This window comes from Fistularia commersonii, chromosome 28 (assembly GCF_037954325.1).
Source record: "Fistularia commersonii isolate RoL2024-O1a breed Wild chromosome 28, RoL_Fcom_v1.0, whole genome shotgun sequence".
Taxonomy (NCBI): Eukaryota; Metazoa; Chordata; class Actinopteri; order Syngnathiformes; family Fistulariidae; genus Fistularia; species Fistularia commersonii.
Genome location: NC_141311.1, coordinates 13,163,449 through 13,180,588, shown reverse-complemented (window position 1 = coordinate 13,180,588; position 17,140 = coordinate 13,163,449). Strand labels below are relative to the sequence as shown.

Here is a 17,140-nt window from a genome sequence, read left to right as displayed (position 1 = left end):
TATTGTAATGGTGTTATGTACGGTGATACATATAAATCTGTATTTCTTTTCACATGTAACACCAAATACAAGATATCAGAATAAAAATGACATGGCTAAAGGTTGTTTCAGCTAATATGGCATTCTTAATATGGAAAAACATACAAATAAAATTTATTTAGGTGAATTTAGGTCACTTACACCATTATGAGTTGGTTTAATGATGTTGTCTACTATCAAATTTTGAAACAATGATGCAGGCGCAAACTTAAACCTCATGTTACTGATATCACAATGATGGATACATCGAAAATGACTTCTCTGAGCTAGAAAACAGATAACAATCATTTATTTTTTGACAAATAATGGCATAATGGTGAAGAGTGAGCAGTAAGTTTCAAACTTACTGGCGATCTAAAAATTTATGAGACTTCTGTTTTATTGTAATTAAACCTCTGTACCTGAAGCAGGAGGTGGTACTTGAGGACGCGCTGCATTGGCACAACTAGCAGGTCCCTCAAAGTAAATTTGCCATTGCTAGCCCTCCTTGAACACTCCTGGAACAAATAAAACACAAGTCTTAAGGATTATGAACGTCACTTTAAGTAATATGCTCTTAACTATAAGTTGGTTAATCAGTGTAGCATAACACATTACCTACAATAAATAAACTGTATCTGATTACATTTGCATTGGCCAAGGTCTTATTCCACTTTGTTTTGTTGTTTTATATTTTGTGTCCCGTTTTCTTAAATTTGAAGGCTACATATTGTCTGTCTGTCTGTCTGTTATGGTGGCACGGTGGTGCAGTGGTTAGTGCTTCTGCTGCACAGGAGGTAGGACCCTGGTTTGAATTGGGGTCTTTCTGTTGTGGAATTTGTCCTGAGTGGGTTTCCTGCAGGTTCTCTGATGTCCTTCCACACTTCAAAAAAGGAAGGTAAAATGGAAAATTGGCATTGGATTGGCTTGTGTGAATAATTATCTCCATATATGGCCTTGTGATTGACTGCCAACTGGCCCATGTCTCTTTGGAAGGGGGTGGGACGGCCTCACCATGCCCAGCCATAGCCCATTAGCTTATTAGGTCTGGTGTTCAACTGCCCATACCTGTCCTGCATATTGCTGATTCAGTTCACTTGTTTTGCTCCCTTCAAGAGCAGGGAGCCCTTCGACCAGTCATAGGTTGTCGGGCCTCCTTGATGATAGGACTGTTTTGTAATCCATGTTATGCCTGCTCCTGGGAGTCCCTGGGCTCCCCCAGTGTTTTTATACAGTAGGGGTGTCAAACTCATTTCTCATCGCGGGCAATACTGTATATGGCTTAGGTAGATGTCAAGTGGGCTGGACCATTAAAATAATAGCATACTAAGCAATAAATAACCAAAATATCATGTCTTTCCTCTGTGTTGGTGTAAAGAAGTACAAGGACATTAGGAAAATCTTGGAATTCAATGAACAATCCTTTTATAAAACATTTCATGAAACACCTCATATTTCCTTAGACAAACATGTTATTTACTTTTATCATTCACATGAATGCATTCCAACTGATCCCACTGATCGTACAAAGACACAAAACTTTAACATTGGTAATTGGTATTGAAAAATATAGTAATGCACTTTACTTATAAAGAACTTATTAAAAAAGGGGTTTTTAAACCATTTACACATGTGCATAGGGAATCTCTCCAGTTCCGCGCCAGCGTGATTCACACAGGCCAGCAAGGGTGATGTTATACCTAGAGAGTTCACGGGATAGCAATGTGGCATAGCCGGGGCGCAGGAGTGTCTGAACATTCCAGCAGGCAATGCGGGTTTTGTGACGGAGATCCAGTTAGCGTAGTCCGGGGGCAGGCAGGGGTCTGTTACCGAGAAGATCCGTCCGGTTTATTCTGGTTGCTTTGGTTGGTTTCGTAACTGGTTTATTTCACCATGCCGGGTAGTTGGCCCTGCGATGGCTATTCAGCTGGTGGGGCTGCCACCTCACAGCACACTGACATGCTGCTGGAGGCTGGCGGGTTCACGGTTTGTTGTGACCCGCCTGCGTGTGCCCCCAACATGTGCTTTTCTCTCAGGGTCTGCTCCCCTAGCCTTTTGTCCTCCCAGACTAACCCACAAGGCAGTGGGACTGAGCCACACTTTGTCTGGTCCCTCACCTGGGACCTGTTTGCCTTGGGTGACCCTTCCAGGGGCATGAAGCCCCCGACAACATAGCTCCCAGGATCACTGGGACACGCAAACCCTCCACCACGGTAAGGTGGCAGCTCACGGAGGGCTCATCGTCAACAGCCGACGAGCTGCTCGACTGCGTGGGGACATGGTCCTGTACCGGCGCCTCAACAGCCAACGGAACATTTCCATCCGTCAAGACAGGGAAACATACTGGAGAAACCAGGCGACAGCCATGGAGTCAGCCTCCAAAAACAACAACCTGCGGCAGCTTTTCAATCTGCTCCGCCAAGGGAAAGCAGGCCCCCCGCAAGCGCTGCTTCCTGGTTAAGGATGCGGCCGGAAACATCCTATCCACTGAAGCTGACTGCCTCAGTCGCTGGAAGGAGCACTTCAGTGAGCTCCTAAACCATCCTCCCCTACCAGAAACCCCCACCTCCACCACCCACCCCAACAATAACCCGGACTGTCTCATTTCCCCAGTCACCCCAGCCGAAGTGAAGGCAGCCTTGTCAAAGCTCAAAAACGGCAAAGCCCCTGGCCTATGTTCCATCACAGCTGAGATGCTGAAGGCCGGAGGTAACAACATCATCCTTTGGCTCACACAAATCATCAACCATGTGTGGGTCACTGAGTCGCTGCCTGATGACTGGAGGCGGGGCATTATACTTCCCTTCTGGAAGCATAAGGGCGATCAGCTGACCTGCAGCAACCACAGAGGAATCACCCTCCTCTCCATCCCCGGAAAACTATTCACCCGCATCCTACTAACCCATGCTCTACCTGCAACCCAAAGCAGACGCCGCCAACAGCAAGCCGGTTTCATGACCAATCGGTCTACCACAGATCACATCTTTGCCGTCCAGCTCATTATTGAAAAGGCCCGGGAGTTCAGGAAGGATTGGCACCTTTACATCGCCTTCATTGACCTGAAAGCAGCCTTCGACACGGTGGACCACGGCTCTCTCTGGAACATCCTGACATCCCTCGGAGTCCCGGCCGAAATAACCACACTGTTTAGGCAGCTCTACCAAGGAGCCAAAGCTGTGTGCGTGTGAATGGCTGGGACTCTGAGTGGTTCCCCATCAACAGCGGGGTGAGGCAGGGCTGCGTCGCTGCGCCAGAACTTTTTAATTGTGTCATCGACCATCTGATGACAAAAGTCTCTGAGCGGATCCCTGGGGTCCCCATAGGCAGCTACACCCTCAGGGATCTCGAGTACGCAGACAACACCACGCTGTTCAGCGAGACAGCTGACCAGCTTCGTGAAGCCCTCCATGTTTTTGATGAGGAGTCCAGGAAACTCGGCCTGAAGATAAGCTGGCCAAAAACCGAGCTTATGCATATAGGAGAGGGACCTGATCCACCACCACTCCTCTTCGACGGCACCCCAGTCCACTTTGTCGCATCCTTCAAGTACCTCGGCTCAACCCTATCAAACACCGGAGATCTCAAAGTTGAGATTGACCGGCGCCGTGCCCTTGCGGCGTCAGTCATGCAGTCCCTGTGGAGACCGTTGTGGCAACACCGGCACATATCCCGGGTGACAAAGCTCCGGGTCTACAATGCCTCAGTCATCTCTGTCCTTCTCTATGGCTCCGAAACCTGGCCGCTGAACAACACGCTGGCAGCCAGGCTTGATGGATTTGACTCCAGGGCCCTGAAGACATTAGAAGGCATCAGCTGGACCCAGCATGTCACCAACAAGACCCTAAGGGATCGAACCCAGCAGCCCCCAGCATCTCGCCTCGCAGCAATGCGGCAAGTTCGTTGGTATGGCCACATCATCCGCTTGCCTGCCGAACACCCCACAAGCTCCATCTTGGCCTTTAATCCCCAGCTAGCCGGATGGAGAAGACCCAGAGGTGCCCCCGCACCCGCTGGCTTGATGTTGTGGCCCAAGACCTCAGGGCCTGCGGTGTGAGTCTGGCACAGGCACGGCAACTTGCCAACGACAGACCCCAATGGAGAAACCTGGTAGCCACGGTTGGCTCTACGCATCTCGTGCAAGAGGACTAACTAACTAACTAACATAGGGAATCTTAATTGAATCAAGCTGGCATATTTTTTGCTGTGATGAGTCTCGTAGTGGCGCCAAATATTATATTCCTTAAATACTGAAACTTGTTGCAAACACACCGAGCACAAAAGGTTCCTGTGGGTCTCTGTAAATAAATAGGACATAGTCCATTTTTCTTTGAAAATTCTACACTCTTTATCTACTTTTCTCTGTTTTGATAACGACATTTTAGCTAATGAAGAGACAGGCTAGAAACAACGTCGTAACAAGCAGCAGATGGCGCATCGAGAACGTCTGCTGATTGGTCTGTCGCAGTGATGGCGCTTGTCTTCTACGCTGACCAAAATAGTGCGCCCCTTAGCGGAAAATTCTTGAATTGAATTTAATTAAATAAAAATTAAATCTATGTCTTTTATGCATTTTTTACTTTCAAATTATCCTGCGGGCCTGATCAAACCTCCATGCAGGCTGGTTCCGGCCCGCGAGCCATATGTTTGACACCCCTGGTATACAGTATAATGCATGGTATATTTAGCTTTGTTTTCTATTATCTGTCATTTCTACTTAATTCTCATTACTAACTTACAAATCATCTCTTGAAAATGGAGTGCACAAAATGTAATTAAAGCACAATTGTAAAGTGAATTTGTGTATGTGTGTAATTGTGTATGTGTCAGCATTCGCAGGTGCATCTCACCTCCAGTTTAAGACGTACATCCTCTTTCTCTTTGCAAATTAGGTCTAAAACAGCAATGGCGATCTCAACACGACTGCAATATATGCCATAGATGAGCAGTCTGAAATCAGAGGGAACACATTGATCACATGACATAGAGAGGAGACCACTGTGGGAAAAAGTATATGGCTCGTGATGAAGGTAGTGTCAGGACAGGATAAATACGGTTGCGTTGCACAACAGTAATTTGGACAATTCTAAATGCAACATTTGGATTTCAACTCAGATGACAGAGTTAATTCAGAGAATCACTTCTACATATTCTTGGATGTGCATTTATTCATTCTGATAGTTGAGTAAGATTGGTTTCATGCATTACCAATCTGTCACTGAAAATTGGAAATTTGTATCTGTTAAATCTCAAAACTCAGGTACATTTTGAAATCCTCATGGAATTTTTCCTTAAACTGTTAAATCTTGAAGCACATGAAAATAAATGCTAAAAAAATGCATTTTTAGTCAATACCTTTCCTTGTAGTTGATAAAAATCTGGTGGAGATTTAAAGCATTTTTGTTTAAGATGGAATCCTGAACATCAACCATCAGGCTCTTGTGAACTTTTACCAAGTCCTGCATTACAAAGAAGCGATTAGTTTTTCAGCATATTTGTTTTAATGTGAAAAATTGGGCAAATTGTTAACAGACTTACTGGGATATTGACAAAAACTTGGTCAATTTCAGCTGCAGAGAAGAACTTTTTCAGAGGACACAGAAAATGCTGTGGAAAGTGTTTTGTTAAAATCATTAAACTAACATAACACGCATTCTCCTTCAACAAGAAAGAACTTCTTCTTTACCTCCTTTCCACTTTTCCCCTCAGGGGTCGCCACAGCGAATCAACCTTATCCACCTAACCCTATTCTCTGTAGCCTCCTCTCTTGCTCTGCCTCCTATCTTTTCGTCATTTTAACTGTTCGTCATTGTTTCTAGGCCATACAGCATCGCTGGTCTCACCACTTGTACACCTTTCCTTTCATTCTTGCTGATAGTCTTCTATTATACCCTGACACCTTTTCTCCAACCATTCCAACCTGCTTGAACCCACTTTCTTCAACTGTTTTCCACACTCTCTGTTGCTCTGGACTGGACCCCAAGTGCCTGAAATCCTCCAACTTTTTTTCCTCTGCTCCCTGGAGCCTCAGCGTTCCATCCGGGTTCCTCTCATTCACATACGTATACTCTGCCTTGCTGCAACTAACTTTTATTCCGCTCCTTTTCCAGAGCATACCTCAACCTCTCTCTCAAGATTTTCCTCATCCTGTTCTCTGCTCTCACTACAGATCACAATTCCAGCTGCAAAAATCATGGAGATTCCTGTCAAACCTCATATGTCAGGCTGTTCATCACCACTGCAAACAAAAAGGGGCTCAGAGCTGATCCCTGATGGAGTCCAACCTCCACCTTGAATTTCTCTGTAACAGCACACCGTACCACTGTCTCACAGGCAGCATACATGTCCTGCACATGTCCAACATACTTCTTTGCCACTCCAGACTTCCTCATACAATACCAGAGTTCCTCTCTGAGCACCCTGTCACATGCTTTTTCTAGATCTACAAAAATGCAAAGCAGCTCCTTCTAGCCTTCTCTGTACTTCTCTATTAGCATTCTCAAAATAAATACTGTATCTGAAGTTCTCTTTCTAGGCATGAAGCCATACTGCTGTTCACTAATGCTGACTTAATAATAATAATACACGGGTTTTCTATAGCGCTTTTCATGATACTCAAAGACGCCTTACAAGTGAGAGACTTCTGCTCTCAGTCTAGTGACCACTTCTTCTTCTTCTTCTTTCGGCTTTTCCCATCAGGGGTCGCCACAGCGAGTCAACTTTCTCCATCTAACCCTATTCTCTGTATCTTCCTCTCTCACACCAACTACTTTCATATCCTCTCTCACTACGTCCATAAATCTTCTCTTTGGTCTTCCTCGAGACCTCTTGCCTGGCAGCTCCAATTCCAGCATCCGTCTACAAATATATTCACTATCTCTTCTCTGTACATGACCGAACCATCTCAGTCTGGCTTCTCTGACCTTCTCTCCAAAACATCGAACATGTGCCGTCCCTCTGATAGACTCATTCCTGATCCTATCCATCCTGGTCACTCCCAAAGAGAACCTCAACATCTTCATCTCTGCAACCTCTAGTTCTGCCTGCTGTCTTTTGGTCATTGTAACAGTTTCTAGTCCATACATCATCGCTGGTCTCACCACTGTCTTGTACACCTTTCCTTTTATTCTGGCTGAAAGTCTTCTATCACATAGTACCCCTGACACTTTTCTCCACCCATTCCAACCTGCTTGGACCTGTCTCTTCACCTCTTTTCCGCACTCTCCTTTGCTCTTGACTGTTGACCCTAAGTACCTGAAATCCTCCAGCATCTTGATCTCCACTCCCTGTAGCCTCACTGCTCCACCCGAGTTCCTCTCATTCACACACATATATTCTGTCTTGCTGCGACTAACTTTCATTCCTGTCCTTTCGAGAGCATACCTCTGCCTCTCTAGATTTTCCTCTACCTGTTTTCTGCTCTCACTACAGATCACAATGTCATCCGCAAACATCATGGTCTATGGGGATTCCTGTCTAACCTCATCTGTCAGCCTATCCATCACCATTGCGAACAAGAAGGGGCTCAGAGCTGATCCCTGATGGAGTCCCACCTCCACCTTGAACTTCTTGGCTACCCCTACAGCACACCGTACTAGTGTCTCACAGCTAGCATACATGTCCTGCACCAGTCTAACATACTTCTCTGCCACTCCAGGCTTCCTCACACAATACCAGAGCTCCTCTCTTGGCACCCTGTCATATGCTTTTTCTAGGTCTACAAAAACGCAATGCAACTCCCTCTGGCCTTCTCTGTACTTTTCTATTAGCATTCTCAACGCAAATACTGCATCTGTAGTACTCTTTCTAGGCATGAAGCCATACTGCTGTTCACAAATGCTGACTTCTTTGTGGTCTACAATAATCACCTCTTCTACCCTTGCCTCTCTTTCATTTTCCAAATTCATCAGCTCTTCAAAGTACTCTTTCCATCTTCCCATCACTCTTCTAGCATCTGTCAATACATTCCCCTCTCTGTCCTTAATCACCCGGACCTGTTGTACATCCTTTCCATCTTTATCTCTCTGTTTCGCCAACCTGTATAGATCATTCTCACCCTCCTTACTATCCAACCGAGCATACAAGTCATCATAAGCCCTTTGTTTTGCCTTTACTACCTCTATCTTTACCTTTCGCCGCATCTCCCTGAACTCCTGTCTGTTCTCTTCAGTCCTCTCAGTATCCCACTTCTTCGCTAACCGCTTTCTCTGTATACACTCCTGCACTTCCTCATTCCACCACCAAGTCTCCTTATCTACTTTCCTTCCTGATGACACACCAAGTACTCTTCTACCTGTCTCCCTGATAACACTAGCTGTTTTGTCCAATCATCTGGAAGCTCATCCTGACCACCCAGACCCTTTCTCAACTCCTCCCTGAAAACCATGCAACACTCCTCCCTTTTCAGCTTCCACCATTTTGTCCTCTGCTCTGCCTTTGTCCTCTTCATCTTCCTTGTCATCAGCGTCATCCTACAAACCACCATCCTATGCTGTCTGGCTACACTCTCACCTACAACTACTTTGCAGTCACTGATCTCTTTCAGGTTACCCCGTCTATACAAGATGTAGTCTACCTGCGTGCTCCTACCTCCGCTCTTATAAGTTACCCTATGTTCCTGTTTTTTCTGGAAAAAGGTGTTCACTACAGCCATTTCCATCCTTTTTGCAAAATCTACCACCATCTGTCCCTCTGCATTCCTATCCTGGATACCAAATCTGCCCATCACTTCTTCATCCCCTCTATTGCCTTCACCAACATGTCCATTGAAGTCTGCACCAATGACCACTCTCTCATTTCTGGGAATATTCTGCATCACTTCATCTAACTCATTCCAGAACTTCTCCTTCTCTTCAGATTCACATCCCACCTGCGGGGCATAGCCGCTAACAACATTGAGCATCACACCTTCAATTTCCAGTTTCAGACTCATAAGTCTGTCTGACATTCTTTTCACCTCTAGAACGTTCATAACAAACTCCTCCTTCAAGATAACTCCTACTCCATTTCTCTTCTTGTCAGTACCATAATAGTACAACTTAAAGCCTGCTCCTAAGCTTCTAGCCTTTCTACCTTTCCACCTGGTCTCCTGGACACACAGTATATCCACCTTCCTTCTCTGCATCATGTCCACCAACTCTCTACCTTTTCCTGTCATAGTCCCAATATTCAAAGTCCCTACTCTCAGTCCCAGACTCTTTCTTTTCCTCCTCTCTCTCTGCTTCCGAACACGCACTCCTCCTCTTCTTCTTGTTCTTATTCTTCGACCCACAGTAGCCCAATTTCCATTAGTACCCTAATGGTACTGATGGTACTAATGGTACTAATAGGTCATCAGTACCAATGGCGGTCGTTGTTAACCCGGTCCGCGACCGATCCGGTATGGTATAGTTTTGGTTGACTCGCATATTTGGTTTTGGCAAAAGTTTTACGCCGGATGCCCTTCCTGACACAACCCTCTGCATTTATCCGGGCTTGGGACCGGTGCAGGGAGACACTGCTCCGTGCCCCCCCAAGGCAGGCTTGGAGAGGCACAGGCCAGTGCACTTTCCAATAATTTCATTGTATGGCCCATCAACTTTATCCCTGTATAGGTACCGCAATTCTGCACATCCCCCTTTTTTCTTAAAAATTGGAACTATCACACTTCTTTATACAGCTTGCACTATATCCGCATGTAGTCCTGTCTGTTCTCTACAGTCCCCTCAGTGTCCCACTCATCGGTTAGGTTACCCATCAGGTTACCTCATCGATGCAAGATGTAGTCTCCCTGCGTGTTCCTCTGCTCTTACAAGTTACTCTATGTTCCTGTCTTTTCCGGAAAAAAGTGTTCACTCAAGCCATTTCCATCCTTGTTGCAAAGTCTCTTCAACTGAAAAGAACTATTTGTCTATAACTGAAACAGTGTTACCATTACTTGGTCTATTGTACGGATATATTCAAATTTAGGGGATTACTTGCAACATATTTATAGAAAAACAACCATAAGAAACCCTTTCTTTCAGTTTAAATTCAATTCGACACACACTGATCAACTGTTTCTGCCATTATATAACAGACAAGTCCAGAAAGGAAGGCTTTACCTTCTCGATTGATTCCAGGGTTTTTGTGTATTTTTCCTCTGTGTGTTTGATCTCTGCAAGACAGCAACTCCGAACATCCATCTCTACCTGTTTCTAGAAACATAAACAGCCTTAAGGCCTTAAGACATCTTTTAATTTGTGGAAATATATATGATGATGAAAGATGAAAAAAATGGATGAATAGTAAAAAAATAACACACACACACACACACACACACACACACACACATATATATATGTGTGTGTATTTAATAAATGTTCTTTTTTTACTATTCATCCATTTTTTTCATCTGCAAGCAAGAGAGATATATGAAAACCTACATTAAGATTATAAAAAATGAAGCATCATTTACATTGCCTGAATCACACATGCATTAGATTAGGATTCTTATGTTCCTCTCAAAAGATTTACTATCCTAAATTATTTTAAACACTTTGTATGTACTTGATATTCATGTTCTAGATTAACGAAATACATTGTATTAGCAAATGTAACCCACAGCTTTGCATCAGAGTATGTCTGGTTCAATTTTTGGCTTGTTTATAGTTAAATGTTCTATAATATGTAAATAAAAATACACATCTGTATCCTCAGTATTGATACAATAAAATCAGTGCAAATAACACTACAGCACTCACAAACTTTCACTACATTCAGCCAGTCGCATTGGAAAAAAAATCTTTACGTTCATTTTCCTTTTTAATTTTGTATGAAATTTAGAAACCATTGTTTTATTTTGTTAGTGCTGTTTTTCTGACAGTTTCTTCACCTTTAAGTTGCAGCAAAAAAAAGTTTTAGAGTGAAAAAATATATTCTAGTCTTATAACCAAGTCTTTGATTAAAGACCTTAGGTTAAACAACAAGCAAAACCCAGAAGATCAGTGTGTGTTGTCCAAAAAAGGTAATAAGTATTTAATAATGCATTTTTTTGCTTCAGAATGCAGCATCATATTTTCATCAACATAACTGATAGGCACAATTCCACAGCTTGAAAAAGTAATTGGTAAGTTCCGCTGAATACAGGGTGTCACTGAATAAAATGATTCTTCATCTTACTAGAGCATTTTAAATCATTTCATACTTTAAATCTGCTACATAGTTTTACAATATGAAATGGCAATATCTAATAAATGAACTTTAATTAGTTCATAAGGCTCTCCACCATATTCTTACAACAACCAACTTTGCTGTAGAAATACAAGTGTTATTCATATATTTCTAATTCAAATAGTTATATTATACAACAAAGATATTGATGAAACTTTTTTCAAAAACTGATTTGAGTGTGCTTGCATGTGTGGTTGTGTATTTGAGAGAGGGATACCGGTACAGAATGCTGTTCAGTTCCCATCAAGTCCTCATAGATTTCACCTCCTGCAGAGTCTTCTTCCAGGCCATAGAGGGCTGCGTACAATTCATCCTCATTCTCAGGGGCATTCCTGCTATTGCGCACAAGCACACACATGCACACCTATATCACATGGTGATCACACTATAGACTATTACATTAACTTTATACAACAAAAGTAAATGTCAATAAATCACAATAGGTTTGACAAAGGAAGTTTTGCATATTTCACAAATAATGCACAACTGGATGTTCTATCAACAACACTAGGTGGACAACCGGGAGAAGACATATACATACTCAATTAATTCTTCCAAATTGTTGTAAATCTCCTCATCTTTTAGGCTCTCCTCTGTTGGAAATGGCCTGAAAATCAAATATAATAAACACCATATTAAGGGTCAAAAAGAAAGAAATTGGGAAAATAAGAACGAATAATGATGTAACCCCAGAGTCTGTCTACACTTTTAAAGACTGATAATGCATCTAAGCTTCTAAAACTGAGGCTTACATCATTCAGTTTTAAAATGAGATACAATTTTGTGAGCATCTGAGTGTGTGTGAGAGAGAGAGAGAGAGAATGCGTGAGTGAGTGAGTGAGTGAGTGAGTGAGTGAGTGAGTGAGTGAGTGAGTGAGTGAGTGAGTGAGTGAGATGGAGATAAACTATATATCAGATGCAAAAAAGATCAAATAACAGCCTTCCCTTTATCAGGAGTAATCAAATACTCAATTGATGTTAAAGGCATCCAAATAAAATATGAAACCATTGCTGATATGTATTTTCAAGTTTTCATAAAAACAAATTGAGATATGCAAGAAGGTAACTGAGAGAAAAAAGATCAAAAACTAAACATTAAAATGACTTTCCATTATCAACAATTGGACTCTAATCAAGTGTTGATCAGATGAGGACAATGTTCATGAGATTATATTGACGGCCAGCTACTGTTAAAGAAATAGAACCAATTGAATGGGTATGCACATTTTAGATCATTTTGTTTTGTTCTATTCTAATTCTGTTTAACTCACTTGAATCCTCTTTGCTGTGCAATTACTGTATGGGAGAGCTTGGATAAAGTGTCCATAACCTGACAAAACAAGTACATTAGGTCATGCCTTTAGATAACTGAGAAGAAGAGAAGAAGAATCAGAAAGAGACATTAGGGAAAGGTCCACAGGATTGTAAGCTAAGAAACTTTACAGAATGTAGTGTATGCTAACCCAGCACTCAAAACAGTTTCTACAATGTATGCATAAAAATGAATGTTAAGACATAATAATGGTTAAATTTGTACAACATAAAAAGAAGAGATGAAACATTCCTAACTGTGAGGAATAAAAACAATTCATTCAAGATTAAATTAAATTGTAGACAGGCATTATTTTGAATAAGGAAAATCTCTCATGAGAAACAACATTTGCACCTGAGATAGCCAAGTTTAATAGTTATGTCTGGAAAAATAGACATGTCTTAAAGATTATCTACCAGTATTTATTTCATTAGCTATGGATTATGTGGGTAATAATGGGTACTGACAGTTACAAAAGAAGTTTGGTTTCAAGTTATATCTGTGGTTTTTAGGTACAGCTTTGCACTTATTTCTGCCATTAGTTAGGCTTAGAAAACAAAACTTGATCAAGTTTAGAAGCAGATCTAAAAGAAAAACTCTTACAGCAGTAGTTTCATGAGCAATGAAACCTTTCTGATCAGAACACTAAAAAACAGCAGGGCAGGTCTTTCCTGGATATTTTAATCTTTTTCACATCCTTGTTTATTGTTTTTTTGCTATTGTTATTTGTGTTTCAGCTTTATTATCTGTTCTTTCGGTTACCTAAGGGCCACAGAAGAAAAAAAATACAATGGAAAATGTCTTAATAACACAGAAAATAGCTACTGTTTGGAACCCAGCATAACCTGCATTAGTATAATGAGGAAAACTCAAACACATGTTTACCTGCAAAACATTAAACAACTGCAGAATATAAGATTGGGCCTTTGTTCCTCAATTAAAATACTGCACAGTAGAACCTGTGCATTTAGAATATTGGGTTTTAAACCAATTCAAACTTCATTAAACGTTACATAGCCTACATTTGCTTAAAACCTCGCCAAGAAAGTACAGTCATATTGTTTTATAACAGACTGGAAGCATTTACAGGCCAATAAGTGCAACAAATACATGGTGTGGCAAAAGATAGAACCCCTGACCCCCAAGTAGTTTGGGCCTATGGTTTATAATTTACAGATTAATTTACTGTAGTGAAGCAACTCTGCAGAAATTCCATTTGTACAATACAACTGAATAATTTTTTTTTAAAGTTCTTGTGAAACAACCTCATAAATCATGACAAAAATAAAACTGTAAAATAGTAACATTGACACCAACGGCACATAAATATATAAGGATTGATATGGTTTGATAAGCTGAATGGAAAATACCGTTGGCAGATGGGTTATTTTGTGTGAGTGTTGCTTTATTCCATGGAGCAGACCATTGTGTAACAGGTGCATCCTAATTGCTATGGAAGGAAAGATGGAACAACCTCCCCCTTGTCAAATATGTCAGGCCGAGGCCCCCACTGACACTGGTGATTCAGATTCTGAGATAGAGGCTGAAGTTTAGAGTACATAAACTGGGACAGTGTGTTTAGGTATGTATCTGTATAACCTTCTTTTTGCTTTATATGTTACAAGAATCTATCCTCCACAAAATAGCTATGCTCCAAGGTAGTTTATGAAGTTTATAGTTGAACCGGGAAACAGTGTATTAACAGACGTTTCCAATCAGTTTATAATGTCATCTCTAATAATATTGTTTGATCAAAGAATGATCGGGGGGAGGGGGGGGGGGGGGTTGTAATGGAAAATTTTGTATGTATCCAGTTGTCTTCATATATGGAGTATTTAATGAGGCTTCATAAGCTTGATGGAGACTGTATCTGTTATCTACTTGCCTCCCAACTATCCCTCCTTTTGATACTGGTGCTTTTCTCAATTTCTAAATTATGAAAAAAAAACACCCTAAAAACACACCCTAGAGTTGAGTCTTTGTACCCTGTGGAACTTGTACCTTTGAGGCCTCAAATAAATATCCAAAGACCATTCTGACCAGTCTTTGTCATTCACCAACTTTCTTAAAGAAGCCCCAAAAAGGAACAAAAAGTTTCGACAACACAATTAACCTTCATTCCTCTCCTTTCCATAGCATACCTCCACCTCTCTAGATTTTCCTCAACCTGTTCCCTGCTCTCACTACAGATCACAATGTCATCTACAAACATCATGGTCCATGGAGATTCCTGTTTAACCTCATCTGTCAACCTCCATCTTGAACTTTACTGTTATATCTACAGTGCACCTCACCACTGTCTCACAGCTGGCATACAAATTATAAACATTGTCCTGACCTTCAGGCTCCAGCTAGCATAGCAGTCCTGGGTGAGCCCTGAGGAAATTGGTTAAAGAGCTCAGAGTGAACTAAATTGGTTTCCCAGCCAAGTTGGCATAAGTCACCCAATGTGGATTATTGCAGCTGAGACTTGGGATGTTCTCTTTTGAATGTAAAGCACCAAGACTGAGCATGTCTTATTAAACTGTACAAACCATCTTGGAACTCATCCACACCAAGTACTAAACCTGCAAAAGCAGACATAATTTTTACTCCAACTAGAAATTCGAAAAATTACAAATTTAAGTTTCCCTTGAAGGATAACTCTTAGACATGACAGAGATTATACAAACTGGGTCTGATGACTTGGAATGGTTGGATGTATATTTACAGGCAACACTTCATATGAGATTATCAGATTAACTGGAAGCTCCTTTAGGACTCAACAGACTGTGCTGAAAGAAATGTGTCTGTGTGGAAAAACACAGGAAAGGTTCTACATGAAACATCCATTCTTGTCTACAAACACATCCTCGGTGGAGGTATCCATTCTACTGTTTGATTCAATTATTTAACTGAATGACAGTACCTATAATCAAAATCAGGTGAGAATGCATTTAGTGTATCAACCAGATAGATGGCAGGACCTACCTCAGGACCTATACCAGGAGTCTGTGTGTGTGTGTGTGTGTGTGTGTGTGTGTGTGTGTGTGTGTGTGTGTGTGTGTTTGCATACACATATTTATCTTCTTGTTTTAATACAAATTAATATGAAATGCGTTCTGTTGCCCTTTGTACCAATTGTGTGAATAAAGAATAAAGTTTGTTTTAGTTGCTGTTCAAAGAATAATATATTATATATGAATATAATAATTACCATACACATACTTGTGTACAACCTGATTAAACTATTGCAATAGAACAACAGCTCAAGTAATCTAAAATCTGGTCAAGCATAAAATGGACAAAGCATTTCTCATGTTTCAGTATAAATTCAGTATCATTGAACTGAGTTACTGATTAAATGCTGTATATGGTGAATTTGAGCAACTGGACGGGATTAAAATTCAACATTATACTTAACAACATTCATACTTAATAAACTTAATCTGGGAATAGATTAATCCACAAATAAGTACTGAAAATGTTTTTTCCAAACAGTGCCTGTAACACAGCTGCTGAAAAAGATTAAAAATAAATAACACAAGGAAAAGTCCATTCATCCATCCATCCCCGCTTTGGGTTACTACAGGTGAGAGCTATCTTCTTTTTCCTCCTGTGCACTAAAACCATTAAAGTCTTCTTCAGTGTTAGAATTAAACAGCCTCAGAATTTCATGGTAATTTCATTGGCCCGAGTGATGCAGCTAAATGTTTTGGCGGCATGAAGCTCGCTAGCCCCCCAAAAATCCATAAATTAGCCACAGCATTGTTTAAGCCACAGTGTTCACAGCGTGTGAAAAAAGTAGCAGCTTATAGTCCAGCAGTTACATTAATTCTGACCATGATCTTACCATCAATTTTAGTATAAGCTCCACAAATCCACGTTGGCCTCTTATATGTATAAATAGATGTCAATGTTACCTTGCCAAAGTCTCGAACATCAAAGAGATCAAACGCTTCAAATAGGTCTGTTTTCTTCATCCCAAACAGATCACCACATGAGATCAAGAATGTCCGGATGTTCTTCAGGCATAGGAACTGCAAGAATTAAAATTAATCATTTTATCATCTTTAGCACATGACAGGACTGTTTGGTGTACCCTTACCAGATTCACATTATGGAAACTAAACATGATTTTATTTCAGAAGCACAGTTCAACATTCTCCAAAACTTAAGATCAATTTTGTATGTTTTGTGGCTTAAGCTTTCAGTGGTGAAAATGAATCTTGATATTCATTCTATTTTGGTATTTACTGTTTTAGCAGATAATGCCTTTTCAAGAACATTCTCAAAGCATGACACATCAAGTAACTGTATACATGAGAATTCACAGAATATAGCTCTGGCAAAGTTTTTGAGATAAGATCCATTTTATCAAACCAGTAAAGCCCGGAGACGCCTGTAATCATCCCAGTGCCCGTGGGGCTTCATTTGTCTGCAGAGGAAGTGCTTGAATGTAATTGTGAAACATCAGCCGCTTACCCTTGACTCCAGACAAACTGCGAATTATTCTTTTGAAAGTTACTTTTAAAAATCATGACTATATATATTTATATATATATATGTGTGTGTGTGTGTGTGTGTGTGTGTATACTGAATATGTATATATATATATATGTGTGTGTGTGTGTGTGTGTGTGT

At 41.1% G+C, this 17,140-nt stretch overlaps 1 protein-coding gene across 7 annotated transcripts in view; it reads right to left on the bottom strand.

The window, feature by feature from the left end:
• Positions 1-17,140, bottom strand: part of LOC147217678 (guanine nucleotide exchange factor VAV3-like) — a 66,438-nt gene that overhangs the window by 47,646 nt on the left and 1,652 nt on the right. For 4 of the 7 annotated variants that reach the window (XR_015108907.1, XM_086175424.1, XM_086175425.1 and 1 more), the window contains exons 2-10: positions 16,420-16,536; positions 12,477-12,535; positions 11,747-11,812; positions 11,423-11,540; positions 10,098-10,190; positions 5,554-5,622; positions 5,371-5,474; positions 4,866-4,965; positions 441-536 (exon numbers count right to left, since the gene is read on the bottom strand). Coding sequence is in view for 3 of the 7 variants with exons in the window: in XM_086175424.1 (XP_086031550.1) it covers positions 441-536; positions 4,866-4,965; positions 5,371-5,474; positions 5,554-5,622; positions 10,098-10,190; positions 11,423-11,540; positions 11,747-11,812; positions 12,477-12,535; positions 16,420-16,536 (822 nt within the window). In the remaining 4 variants the exon portion in view is untranslated. The remainder of the gene's footprint in view (positions 1-440; positions 537-4,865; positions 4,966-5,370; positions 5,475-5,553; positions 5,623-10,097; positions 10,191-11,422; positions 11,541-11,746; positions 11,813-12,476; positions 12,536-16,419; positions 16,537-17,140) is intronic. The other 3 variants (XR_015108908.1, XR_015108909.1, XR_015108910.1) reach the window with 3 other exon arrangements.